Source organism: Lipophrys pholis (assembly GCF_963383615.2).
Source record: "Lipophrys pholis genome assembly, chromosome: 22".
NCBI classification, from domain to species: Eukaryota; Metazoa; Chordata; class Actinopteri; order Blenniiformes; family Blenniidae; genus Lipophrys; species Lipophrys pholis.
In genome coordinates, this window is record NC_137644.1 from 20,159,204 (window position 1) to 20,173,266 (window position 14,063).

Below are 14,063 nucleotides of genomic sequence, written 5' to 3' on the forward strand. Positions count from 1 at the left end.
TGTCCCACGTGTGTGACTCAGACAATGACCTCCATCTGTTTATGGGCCCGACGGCATAAAAAGTGACTTTCACAAAGTGTCCTGAGGAGAATCCCGGAGCAGAGGAGCAGGAAACGCTGGGAGCGCCGGTCACCGTTAGGCCACGCCCTCACGTCCGACAGGAAGCCGTTAAGCTACTTATACGAGCGGCTCTTCAACACGATCTGCGTTCAACGATCATGTTTATGTCCAGGAAACTCTGACAAGTCAAAGGTGGCGTGGCTGTTTACTGCAGAACGACTCTCAGACCAGGAGATTGGACATGAACGCAGCCGTTTGACAACAAAACACACGCACTTGTTGTTTTTTTTGACAAATGCTGAGAGAGAAATGTTGTTTTAATCTGCTGCGTCGCAAAACAAGGCAGTAAAAACTCTCTGCAAACAATTGTGCCGTATTTCTGCTCCCGAGACGAAGAGTCTCTTAACTCTCCGGTCCGATAAACAACTTGACCCTGTTTGTTTGCTGAGGCGAAGTTTAAAGTCCCCGGAGAAGCTGGACGGGAGTCACGACACGACGGAGGAAAACATTCTTGTTATTGTTTATTTACTGAGCATGAGCAGAAGAACAATTTACTGTTTACTGACCGCCGCGGTGCGCATGCGCAGCAACAGCTTTTCGGAAAGGTTGCGCTTTCCCCCGTTTCCATGGAGACGAAGACGGTCTATTTTTGAAAAATGTCGTTTTCCCTTGTTTTTGACTCGTAATTAGATCAATTTCAAAAAGCTGCGTTTTGCCCCGTTTCTATGGAGTCGGATCGTTTTATAAAAGTTACATTTTCAGCACCGTTGTCATGGAAACGGAACTCAAAACGGTTTTCCGTTTTCACAATGAAATGGTCGTCGTGTAAACGAGGCCTGAGAATATCGTTGTTACGAAGCTATTATAGTACAAACTAAAGTTCACCCTCGATACAGCTCGGAAAGTTCTGCTTTATCTTTTAGATATTTCAAAATAAAATCCACTGTGATTCAAGCCACTTCACCAGCACACTTTACTAAACATATCAGATAAATGTAAGAGAAGGAATCCATGGAGCTTCAGTCTAAACTCAGTCTGACGCCGTTTGTCTCGGTCCATTAATACATTTAGGCTGAACTTGAGTTTGAAATATTTTCATAATCAGTATTATTATTTGTTGATTTTTGGTTGGAAAGTAAAAACTAGTTTAAATCTCAGCAACGGAAACACCGCCAACGATCAACGTCCTATTTCATCATCATTGATTTTTAATGAAACTGAACATTGTAATGAACATTTTAAGTTTGGTATTTCAATAGTTAATATATTTTTAGTGCGAAGCTGCGTAAAGCGTCGTTCCTCTGGTTTCAGTATAAAACGCAGCCAGTTTGAAGCTTTGAAACAAGATTTTATTTCTGATTCTGAACAAACTCGTCAGTTGAATGGAGATTTCCCTGCTGTTGATGGAATCATTCAGGAGTAAAGAAATAAAAAGAAGTTTTCCAAAGTACTTGAATGGTTTGTACTCGTCTTTCCAGCTTCTCTATTAACTTTTAACTTCCTGCTGCACTCATGACCCACATCCTCAGATAAAATATCAAAACTCGTCCTCTCCCTTTGGTATTTTTCTCAAAGTTGTACATTACAAATCGGATCAATTTTTGATTCAACTTTACCTTACACCAGTTGAAAAGAGCCAGAAATGTAAGTTTTCCTCCTCGGCGATGCAACAAGACGTCTAAAAGGTCCGTCTGCCACCGAGCTGCTCTTCCTCTGACAAACAACACAAGCTTCTCCACCGACGGCCAGGAACAACCCGTCCTCTGTGTGAACGTGGACGAGAGACAATAAAGTAGGGATATGTGACGGCGTGACGCACTGCAGCCGGGGCAGCTCGGTCTGCCTCCCCGTCGCAGCCCTCCACTTTGCATGAAATACAAACAAATGCTTTCAAACGGCAGGTTTGGTTTGTGCCGCCGGCCTGCGGTGAATAAAACATGAGGCTGCAGCGACACCAGTTGCGCCACAATGGCCTCAGTTCAGCACGACGGCGGGGATGTGATGGACGTTTTGGCAGCCGCCGCCTCCTCCGGCTTCATTTTCTCTAATGCGGGACGGCGATAAACTCTGGAGTGGTGCGGAAGTTCTACGTTTTTCCGAGGGGTGAAATAAATCACACCGAGAATATTTCATCGAGCGACAGAACGGGGCGACAACGGGTCCAAGTGGAAACTCAAAACTTTTTTCTGCGATTTGGGGCGTCCGTTTCCATGACCCACTGAAAATGCACCATTTTTTAAAACAGCTCTCCAAGTGGAACTTTTTGAAAGTGTTCCGTCTCCATGGAAACGGGGAAAGACTTTAGTGAAACGCTGCTGCTGTGCACATGCTCAGTAACTACAAAGTTTCCTCCGTGGTGTCGTGACTCCGAGTCCATATCCCCCTGGACTTGGTACTTTTATTTTGACAGTCACCGTAATAACTATCCAACCTGTTACTTTTATTTTGACAGTCACCGTGATAACAATCCAACTTGATGGTCTGTCCACTTGAATGTCCGTGTTCTCACATTGTTAATGCTTAGAGCTCAGTGTTCTCTGCTGTGTGTGTGTGTGTGTGTGTGTGTGTGTGTGTGTGTGTGTGTGTGTGTGTGTGTGTGCGTACTTTCATTATGAAAACAAGCAACAGCAGCCACTAGTGGCCCAACATGAAAACTACATCGTTTTAAGTGTCTGCAGTATTTCAAAATGTTGCTGTGTAAATGTGAAACTTTTCTGAAATGAAAATTTCTTTATTCTGTCACCACACACACACACACACACACACACACACACACACACACACACACACACACACACACACACACACACACACACACACACACACACACACACACACACACGCACACACACACACACCTGGAGGTGATGAAGCCTCCGGTGATGAAGTGTGGCTCGCGGTTCTTTTCTCGTTGACCTTGCCGACATTGAGTGTTATAGCAACAAGCAGAACGCCGCCGCCGCCGCCGCCGCGCTGGCCGGCTCCTCTGTGTCGTGTTCATAATGAAGTATATGACACATGACGCGCCACTTAATGATGTCTGGCGACTGAATGCGTTGCCCCGAGTGGCCCTGAAGAATCCAACAACACACATCATTTCATCTCTCTGGTGTGTTGTGGCGCTGTTAAATATTCTAAATGGTCCTTAGCAGGACGAGAAGAAGAGCTGAGACAGAGATTAATGGACCCTGTCACGCACTGAAACGTCTTCTCAGCATTTTAATGGGAAAAAAGGGTCGGGCCTGAATCTGTGCATCACATTTCTCACTAAGTGCAGTTTTCTTTCTTCAATCCTTTTTGTTCAGATGGAGAGTGAAAGCGCAGTGCGGCGGCGGCGGCGGCGGCGGCGTGGAGGAGGAACATCTTTAAAGGAGAAAGTCAAAGAAGTGCTGCCCACAGCTGTGACTGGATGAAGCCAGAAGAGGGACTCAGTCCCAAACCCACAGCGTCAAGATGCTTCCAGTGTGGAAAGAGAAGCGGCGGCGGACGTGGAGGTGGTTGGGCGCAGCCTGTCACCTCTGAGCCGACGCGACATACATCATGGAGGTTCCACTTTAATCCAACACCAGCGATCCTGTGTGCTAAATGTGAGCAATATCATCTTCAGCACGTCACCTGACCTTCGTCGGCTCGAGTCAATCTGGAGCAAGAGGCCACTGCACAGCGATGAGTTTACATCCAAAGCAGCAGGAAATGAAGACTCTATGCACAGTTAACAATGAATAATAATTCATGAGTGGGGCGACTGGGAGTTCATGGATTATCATCTCTCGTTTAAATCATGTCAACCACGAGGCCTGTGAGCCAAAAGCAGCCGCAAAAGGCTCGAATCCAAATAATTAAGCAAATCGTAGAAATGTGAAGGAAATCATTGATCTTCAGAGAAGAACTGCCATGAAGGAGCCGCCTCGCTGCTATCACACTGATCCACACTGTCAAACACCCAGAATGCAACGGCGATACCAGAAGGGTTTTTTTGTACATTTTATTTTTGCATCTGAAGGTTTCATTAAAATGGGTTTGGTCTCTTTCTGTTGTAATTGTTTGGTTTTTGCGCCACAACAAAGACAAACTTTAAAGTTTTGATTTAAATGTTATTACGGCACAAACGTACGAGTCCGGCCCTCTGAAGATGGAAGTAACACCTCTGGTATAACACGAGTGTGCTAAAGTTCATGATATTTGTATATAAAAACACATTAATGACCAACCGGAACAATCCTCTGTTACTGCAGCCAGGTTATTATTTCAGGAATAGTTAAATAGTGAACTGAGCAGCCGACGCAGTGCATTTCATTTCTAGATGAAATCGATCTGTGAGAGCTTCTGTTGCTCCCCTGCATTAAGACAGAATCCACTCAACTCCACAACAAGTCAAATCAATAGTGTCCAAAGACAAGAGAGACAAACATTTACCAGTTCATGACGCCACTGACACTAGTCCTTCCTCACATCACCACGTGGTTTCAAAAAAAAAAGAAAAAGGTTTAGCTCTCTGTTCCCCGTTAAGCAGGTCTCCAGCCGTACCTCTGAGCCGAGGCCGTCTTAGCCACAGAGGTGGTTCTCCCGTAAGGCAAGCGGCTCTTCCTGTCACGAGACACAGCGGTGGGCAGGCGTGAGGAGCGCCACAGCAGGGGGTCAACGTGTTCGCCCCGGGACATGATGCATCAGAGAGGGAGGGCTTTCTGAGCTCCGCCAGGCCCGGGGCCTTCGACAGCGCTGGAAGCCTCCCACGGCTCCGGGCTGTCGCCCTCTGACCAATCAGGAGTTCCCCTCACACACACACACACACACACACACACACACACACACACACACACACACACACACACACACACACACACATACACACACGAGCAGGTGCTGTCTATAGAAAGATCCTCCTGTCAAAGCTGGATGCCAAGCCTGTGTGTGTGTGTGTGTGTGTGTGTGTGTGTGTGTGTGTGTGTGTGTGTGTGTGTGTGTGTGTGTGTGTGTGTGTGTCTTTTTCTTCTGTCTTGTATCTTATAAATCCACGAAGACAAATTGAAGCAGAGTCAATCGGAGCTCACGGGACTTCATTCATGGAGAATTTGAATCAAAAGACCTTTTGTTTGACTGCAGGTTGATCAGATGAGGATTTAATATCGTGGGTGAAAAGAGGAAGCTGCAGCAGAAAAGGCAGGAAACCTCAAACAAAAGGAAGAATTAAATATGACGGTCCAACAGCTACTGCTCAGACACGTCAGAAGGATCAGATTGTCCAGTTTAATTAACAGTAAACGAAGCGATGACAATGACGTGTAGCTTTATATCAGTCACATGTGGCTTCAGGTTTTAGTGTAAAACACTAAATTGTGACAAACAACTTGTCAGTGTATTATCGTAATTTCTGGACTATAAGCCCTTAAACAATGACGCTGATCTTTTATGGCCACGATACATGGGTGATGTGTTCAGGTGCATCACGTAACTCTGAACTTTGTTTTTTTTCCTTTTTTAATCTGGTGGGTGCAGCTTCATGTTCAGGTGCTCAATAGTCTGGATATATATATATATATATATATAATTTTCGGAGCGTCTGAAAACGCAACTACCCAAGATGGAACTTTTCGAGAACATCCAACTCCGTCTCCATGGAAACGTGGGAAACACTGCGACAGTGCATGCACACCGCGGCGGTGATGAACAGTTCCACTGCACGTGTGAAGAGACGGACAAGGTTTTCCTCCAGAGAGTCATGGTGCTTTTATTTTGACAGTCACTGTAATAAGAATCCAGTAGAATATCCGTGTTCTTCCATTGTTAATGTTTCTAACACATTGTTCTGCATGTGTGTTTATTAAAAGAACAACCACCAGTAATCACTAGTGATCAGATCTCCACAGAAAACTATATTTTTTGAGCAAATCGAAAACATCCTAGATAAATATCTTCATCCTGAGGTTAGTCTGTATGAGCAGACGTCACTATAACTGTTTCTTCGCCGTGGCAACAAAAGGAGGTTATCTGAGAGATCGTTAGCAGGAGAGTTAAGAGGTTCAAGTTATTTCAGCGAACAAGACGGAAGCGAGTGGATTGGATTTGTATTGAAAATAATAAAAACTGAACATCGTCCAGAGTTGGTTTTCTTTCTCTCATCATTTCCACGCTCTTCTAATGTTTACCAGGCCGCCGTCGTTTGTTCTCGCTGGGAGAATCAGAAGATCCCCGGATGGATTTAAAGGTTACGAACCAAACAAGTGGATGTTTGTGGAGGAATTTAGTTCCTGCATGTTGCCACCATCTGTCTCCTGCTGCATCCCTACTTCATACTTTTCCTCTTTGTATTTCAGGCTTCATTCTCCACACCTCCCGTCAGTAGGAAAGGTTCAAATGTAAAAACAAAACAAAACAAAAAACCCAAACTCAGTCAGATTAATGGCTCGCTGTATCTCAGACAGACCTGATCCTCTGACCTTTACTGTGACCTTCAGCATTGAAACACGATTAACTCATCGTCCCGGAGGGGGGCGTGGCCACAGCGAGGGCCACGGCGAGGGCCACGGCGAGGGCCACGGCGAGGGCCACAGCGAGGGCCACGGCGAGGGCCACGGCCACAGCCACGGCGAGGGCCACAGCCACGGCGACAGCAGACATTAGAGCCTCACAGAAAACGCTCTTGAAATGAGTTCTCAGTTTAAAATATAACTCGGACGCATCTTTGGTGAAACGTCTTGGTTTGGAGTCGGTGGATTCAGTAAACTTCCAGTACTTCTTAGGGTGTGTGTGTGTGTGTGTGTGTGTGTGTGTGTGTGTGTGTGTGTGTGTGTTCTCCACCTGTTATTGGGGGTGGGGTGGGGGTGGGGGGCAGCTGTGCCACTAATAACCTCCACACAGTCCTGATTCGTCCAAACACAGCGAGGCCAAATCTCCTCCATATCACCTTACCTACATCCCTTTTCCTCAAGTGCCGAGACTAACGGCTTTTAACGCGCTGATTTTCTGCAAACACTCGCCGGCCGGGCCGAGCGCCAGCGCCGAGGGGCAGCGCCGGGGCACTGCGCCGAGCACCAGCGCCAGCGCCGAGGGGCAGCGCCGTAATTCGATCCGGACGAGGGAATGCGGCTCATGTGGGGCATGTCAGGCCTTTCTTTAGACTCTTGGAAGGCCTGTTCCGTCTATTTACATCACAAACACAGGGCCGCTCTGCTTTTATTAGTTTTTACTGCTGACACACACACACACACACACACACACACACACACACACACACACACACACACACACACACACACACACACACACACACACACACACACAAATGACCAAACATAGCTCTCATCTGTACGGCGGCCTGGAAGTGCAAAACACTACAAACTTCAGAAAACTACTGAATCCAAAAGATCCAACAAATTACAGAAAACTTTACAAAAAACTCCGTCCAATCAGTGATGACCCTGCAGGTACCTGATGTTTCTGTTGTGTTTATTTCTAATCTGTAATGTTTTCTGAATTTAATAGTGTTTTCTCTATTTGGCGGTGTTTTAAGAAGCAATAGTGTTTTTTTCTAAGTTGGTAGTGTCTGCATTGTTTTGCACTTCCAGGCTGCCGTATTGTATTGAAATGTGTTTATAGGATAGTAATAGGTACAGCTCACCTTTATTTGTTTTATATGTATATATATATGTGTGTGTGTCACTTAAAGCAATAAATCAATCGATTTTATTCCAGCTCACAACCTACAGAACAGCTGACTCAAAGCAGCGACAGGAGCTCGACCTTTGACCCTGGAGCCTCGGCGCCACCTACCTGGACTGCATGTCTTGAGTCTTGAGGCTGCTGGCGGACGGTGCAGCGCTGCCGCCCTGCTGGCTGAGCTCCACCAGTGACTGGTAGTACTGCTGCTGCTGCTGCTGCTGCTGCTTGTAGCGCGACAGGATGAAGAACAGGCCCAGGATGCTCTTCAGGTTGCCATTCCTGATTTCTGAGGAGAGACGAGGGGAGGGGAAATCTCAGCCGTGGCACTCAAGAAACATTGGGGGGGGGGGGGGGGGGGGGGCGTGAAGGATAAATATATTTACACTCCATGGATTGTGCCTCTTCAAACACTATGAAGTGAGCATATGTTGACGTCTTAAAAAAACCCACTTGGGAAACGGCGCTGGAGTGCAGCTGTTGTGCAGCTGTGAGCTAAAAACTGCAGGAACAGTCTTACACTCGTGTACATTATACACACATAAACTGCATAATGTATACAGAGTTATGAAACCAGAGCACCAGGGGTCACATGCTCAGATTCAAACCAGGAACTCCAGACGTGAGGGGAGAGTGTGAACGTGTGTGTAAAATAGAATTGAACTGAACGGAGGTCGGCCTGCGAGATCAATAAATGATGTTTTGGGTATCAGACCTCCCAGAAACCGTCCTGCTGATGAGGCAGCGGAGAAAGAGAAAGCTCCAGACCTCATCCTCTAAACCTTCACAGCTTATCTCACACACAGGTTGTACAAATCTCCGTCCGACTGCAGGCGAGGCGAGGATCATCGGCTGCAGAGGAGAAGGAATTGATCACGGTGGCTAATGCACCCATTTGTGAAATGGACTTTTCATATCAAACCCCGGCTGAGAGCTGAGGCGTGAGAAGGTCTGACGCGGGGCTTTTCCACTCCATTTTTCAATCTGGTGAGGCACAAACACTTTTTGCCGTCCGCGAGGCTGCGAAAGTTGGGAGAAGATTAATCTCTGGAGGGTGTTTTCCATTTTCCACCGCCCAGGGGCGGCGATTTACAGAAGGCCTCGGCGACGATCCCAGCAGCAGCGTTTTCTCTGCTTTCGGGAGCGTCGACGCTGCAGATTCAGCCCAACGAAGAGCAACAACCGACAACCAGTGGAAAGAAATTAAACGATACCGTTGATCACCATCAATCCCAAAAAGGGACGACGCCCTTGTGGCCAAGGTCGGTACTCCGTTTCACAGCCGCTGGAAAAGCTTCTCCCACCACCGCTGACCTGCAGCCCCGAAGCTCCAGATTACAGATTGGTGTGTGGATTAGAGGAGCTGATGGCTTAATGCACCACTGAGCGCCGTAACAACCGCGGCGATCCGGCCAGAAGCAACGCGGTGGAAGCATTTCACCCTAAATGAAGTGATTCCACATCCTGATGAACCTCTTCTGGCACAACAAGAGAGTCACACCTCCTGACAGACGTGGAAACTCACAATCGTTGATTTAGTCATCATAGCAGAGGCAAATAAAGAAAAACCTCTAGCGATGGAGGGCTGGTGTTCAGTCCTGAGTGAGAAGCTGCTTTGTTTGTTTTGGAGCCGACTGGTGTTCAGGTTGGTTAAAGTTGGAGATTAAAGTTGAAACTCGAATCACAAACTTTTCCATTCAGAACTTCTAACAACTTCATCACTAAGGGACATTTACAAACTCAGGTTAACATGACGGCGTTTCAAGTGAAGATGCATCGTTTTTGTTTCAGAGAAGTTTCACGTCTACATGACAACATTTTGAAAACGGTGTCCGTTTACATGGAAATGGCAGAAAATGATGTTTTTAATAGAAGTTTTCGTTTCTTTTCAACATTGTGAGACGAGACTTCAGCAAAGGTTCAGATTAATATAATACAGATGAGCTTGGTTTCATTAAGTCTTGACAAATTACATTAAAATTCATGAATATGAAATATGTGACCTTATAGATTAATATTTACAACTTTTAAGTTCTCCTGTCCTCCTCCTCCTCCTCCTGTTCTCCTCCTCCTCCTCCTGTTCTCCTGTTCACCTCCTCCTCCTCCTGTTCTCCTGTTCACCTCCTCCTCCTGTTCTCCTCCTCCTCCTGTTCTCCTGTTCACCTCCTCCTCCTGTTCTCCTCCTCCTCCTCCTGTTCACCTCCTCCTCCTGTTCTCCTCCTCCTCCTCCTGTTCTCCTCCTCCTCCTGTTCTCCTGTTCACCTCCTCCTCCTGTTCACCTCCTCCTCCTGTTCTCATCCTCCTCTTCCTCCTGGTCTCCTCCTCCTCCTGTTCTCCTCCTCCTCCTGTTCTCCTCCTCCTCCTCCTGTTCACCTCTTCCTCCTCCTCCTCCTGTTCTCCTCCTCCTGTTCATCTCCTCCTCCTGTTCTCCTCCTCCTCCTGTTCTCATCCTCCTCTTCCTCCTGGTCTCCTCCTCCTCCTGTTCTCCTCCTCCTCCTGTTCTCCTCCTCCTCCTCCTGTTCACCTCTTCCTCCTCCTCCTCCTGTTCTCCTCCTCCTGTTCATCTCCTCCTCCTGTTCTCCTCCTCCTGTTCTCCTCCTCCTCCTCCTGTTCTCCTCCTCCTGTTCATCTCCTCCTCCTGTTCTCCTCCTCCTCCTGTTCTCCTCCTCCTCCTCCTGTTCACCCCCTCCTCCTCCTCCTCCTCCTCCTCCTCCTCCTCCTCCTGTTCTCCACCTCCTCCTGTTCTCCTCCTCCTCCTATTCTCCTCCTCCTCCTCCTGGTCTGGTCGGTCCAGAAACCTTCAGTATTCTAAGTTTCTAGCTCCTCCTTGATTTTCCTCATTTGAATATTGGATCATAGGAGCTACATTCAGAATCTGCTGTGTCTGTGTGAGCTGGACTGGCTCCGCCCACACATGCCCATCTTGAGAAGAGGAGGAAGCACTTCCTCTCGTGGTGCCATGTGCCAGAGCAGAGCTGCCTAATTGTGGGAGGAGTCAAAGGGAGGGCCTACCTTGATTGGGATTGGCTAAACCCCCGATGACACTATATAGGGTTTGATTTCTGATTGGCTGCTTGGAGCAACACACTTTTTATAACCTGGAACAAGCCAGGGACAGAGAGGACAGACTGTCTTCACTTCTGGGACGTCAGTCCAGGTATGGGGACGAGTAGTCCTGCTGGAGAACCTTTAGGAAGTGGTTTTTTATTAATATGAGCCTATTAAAGGGTCATATTGATCCTTTGTTTGTACAGGGTGTGGTTGGTGATAAAAACAGAAAATGGTAGTTTTTAAGAGATCGGCCCCGTTTATGCAACAATCCTTACAGTGACAAAACACCACTTTTTTTTTGTCATTTGAGAAATGTTTTGCATTTACACTGCGACACTTACTAAAAGCCTTGCCATGTAAATATGAAACTTTTCAGAAACGAAAACACCAAAATATAAAACAATGTGACTTCACTTGGAAACGGCCTCAGACCTTCTGCACCGAGTCACTGCCTACTTTAACCTTTAACCCAGAACCGTCTTCCTGACCTCCTCCAGCAGACCCGCTCCCATACTGTGTGTGTGTGTGTGTGTGTGTGTGCGTGTGTGTGTGTGTGTGTGTGTGTGTGTGTGTGTGTGTGTGTGTGTGTGTGTGTGTGTGTGAGATAAAAGGATTCAGGTTGTCACCATTTTCTCTGCGTCGTATCGCACCTTTTTTTAAAGAAAGTGACGGAGGAGTTAGGAGGTGGAGCTCCCATCAGACAGTTTGTCAGCGACCCTCATGTTTCCTCTGCCTAAAGCAGCAGGACTCGTGCCGCCGCCGCCGCCGCCGCCGCCGCCGGTCGGCCCACGCTCAGTGAAAAGTTCCCCTCTGGAGGCTGTTTAAGTGGTTCTGTGGCTCGGTGTGATTTGGAGAGGTTAGATATTCCATTAGCTTTAGAGGAAGGAATACAGAGAAGACCAATCGTGTATCATATATTATATCTGCACACTCAGAAAGACATTGAGATGTGTTTATTAAGGGCACTAATGAAATCAGACCTTTTACTGCTGTTTTACTTTATTTTTCGGCGTTATTGGTTTGCCCAGCTCCACCCCTCCCACTCTCCATCATCAACACCAGGAAATGTGCGTTTTGGGCGTTTACGCCTGCGTTCAAGGCTGCAAATGCTAAACTCCTCTTCCTGTACATAATGATCACATTTCAGGTTGTAAAACGTCTTTTTCATGTCGCTGGTTACACATGTTTGGAGGGCGGGCTGTGAGGCCGGGTCTTTGTAGACGGAGGAACGTCTGGACTCATGCAGAGTTAAACATTCTCACAGTAGCCAGGGTTTGTCAGGATGCCTGTTTGAAATCTAATTAGACAGGAAAGCAGCGTTAAAACATCTGAAATAGCATTTATATTTAGCCGAAGGAAGAAGAGCTGCCAGTGGGAAACCTTAAGGGAAATAAAACTGATTGAATCATTTGAATTATCACAGAAAGAAGCTTTATAAGAGGTTTGTTGCTTCTAGAGACTCACTAAAATATAAATATTCTATAAATACAATTAACTACTTAGTTTGTGGCATGACTGAATCTTTAACTTTATTACATCTAAAATGGTAATTTATTATTGTATTATTGGTTGTGGTCTGCACCTCGGACAGCAGAACGGGGAATTGTCACTTTACAAAATTGGTGTTTTACAATCTGAAGAAAAGACAATTAATTCAATAAAAAAAAAAAAAACAACTATAGATTTATTTACTTATAGACTGAACTTGAAATGGAGAAAGAAATATCATGATATTCAAACACAGACTCAAAAGAACAACAGCAGCTGATTTAAAAAAACAGATTTTTATCAAGAGATAATAGAAGTCAGCTCCACTGATGGAGTCGCCCTCCACTGTTAAACTGTGACTTTAACCCTTTAATCCACCGATCCTGTTTAGTTCTATGTTGAGTTTGTTCACGAAGGTCAATAACTCACATTTGAATCATAAAGGGAATATTATAAAACTTCAAGCATTTCAGAGTGGAATATTGTGAAGCAAGACACAGATAGTTTGAACTTAAATCCACAATTCAAAGCTCTATTATGAGACATTTTGATGATCTTCCTTCATTAAGGTTACAGTCCTCATTGTTCTTGTGATGAACAGAAAATATCTCAACTTAATGCACATTATTGATGGTGAATTCTTTCTTCTCTATCAATTCTTTTTAAATAGAGTTTAGATTATAACGCCTTAACTTTCCTCAAGTCTGGGTTACGATCAGAAAGTTCTCTTCTTTTAAATTCCCATATTTGTTGTGAGGTTAACTGAACAAGCTTCCAGAGACTCCGTTTCCATTCGACAACTGTCCCTGACCCCCACATCATTACCGTCTATAACCTCCCTCAGTTTAAACGTCTGCTGGGGACCCAAATTAAAAAACTAAACAAAAAAAAAACGCGTCGACGAGATGAGTTTTTCCGAAACTTCAGTTTACAGCCTCGAGACGCCGGGCGACTTCTGGAGACGGGATTACATTACAGAGGTCCGAGGTTCCTGTGTGCACATCAAACACTCCACTTTATTTCATTCACATGCCTTGTAAAACATAATAAAGGCTGCGAGGCACACACACACACACACACACACACACACACACACACACACACACACACACACACACACACACACACACACACACACACACACACACACACACACACACACACACACACACACACACACACACACACACACACACACACACACACACACACACACACACACACACGGAGTGCGGTGATGAAATGCATCAGCAACAGTGATGAGCAGAAGAACCCAATAGCTTATAAATATATTTACGGACCCACTTTGAAATTCCAGGTCTGGTGAGTCACTTTGCTGTTTTTAGCGCTGCAGTCGGGGGCCGATGAATCCAGAGCTGCTGGTCAGTGTGTCAGACTCGGGCGACTATTTTCTGCCGCTGCCGTAGAGGTCGAGCTGCTCGCTCGCCTCCTTAATGTGGAAAAAATAAAAAGTTGCCAGGAGCAACACGGGGGTCTGGTCTTCATTCGCAGCTCCTGAACTTGAATTTGAACTCGTTTACAAGAGAACATTTCCAGGACAGAAAAACCTCCGTACAGTTTTTTTTTACACGACAGTGGCGCTCAGAGTCACAGAAAATGCAACTTTTTTCACAACGACTCCCGAGGTGGAACTTTTTGAAAACACTCCGACTCTGTCGCCATAAAAACGATTGAAAACGCAGTTTTAGAAACTTTGCAATTCCGTCTCCATAGAAACGAGGGACAATGCAACGTTTCAGAGACGCTGCTACGGCGCACCAGGGCCATCATAAATAGTTCTTCTGCAC

General features: G+C 46.1%; 1 protein-coding gene across 1 annotated transcript in view; it reads right to left on the bottom strand.

The window, feature by feature from the left end:
* nav3 (neuron navigator 3) overlaps positions 1-14,063 on the bottom strand; it is a 285,560-nt gene that overhangs the window by 87,673 nt on the left and 183,824 nt on the right. Inside the window, exon 5 of the mRNA XM_080492455.1 lies at positions 7,831-8,005. Within this exon, the coding sequence (XP_080348581.1) occupies positions 7,831-8,005 (175 nt within the window). The remainder of the gene's footprint in view (positions 1-7,830; positions 8,006-14,063) is intronic.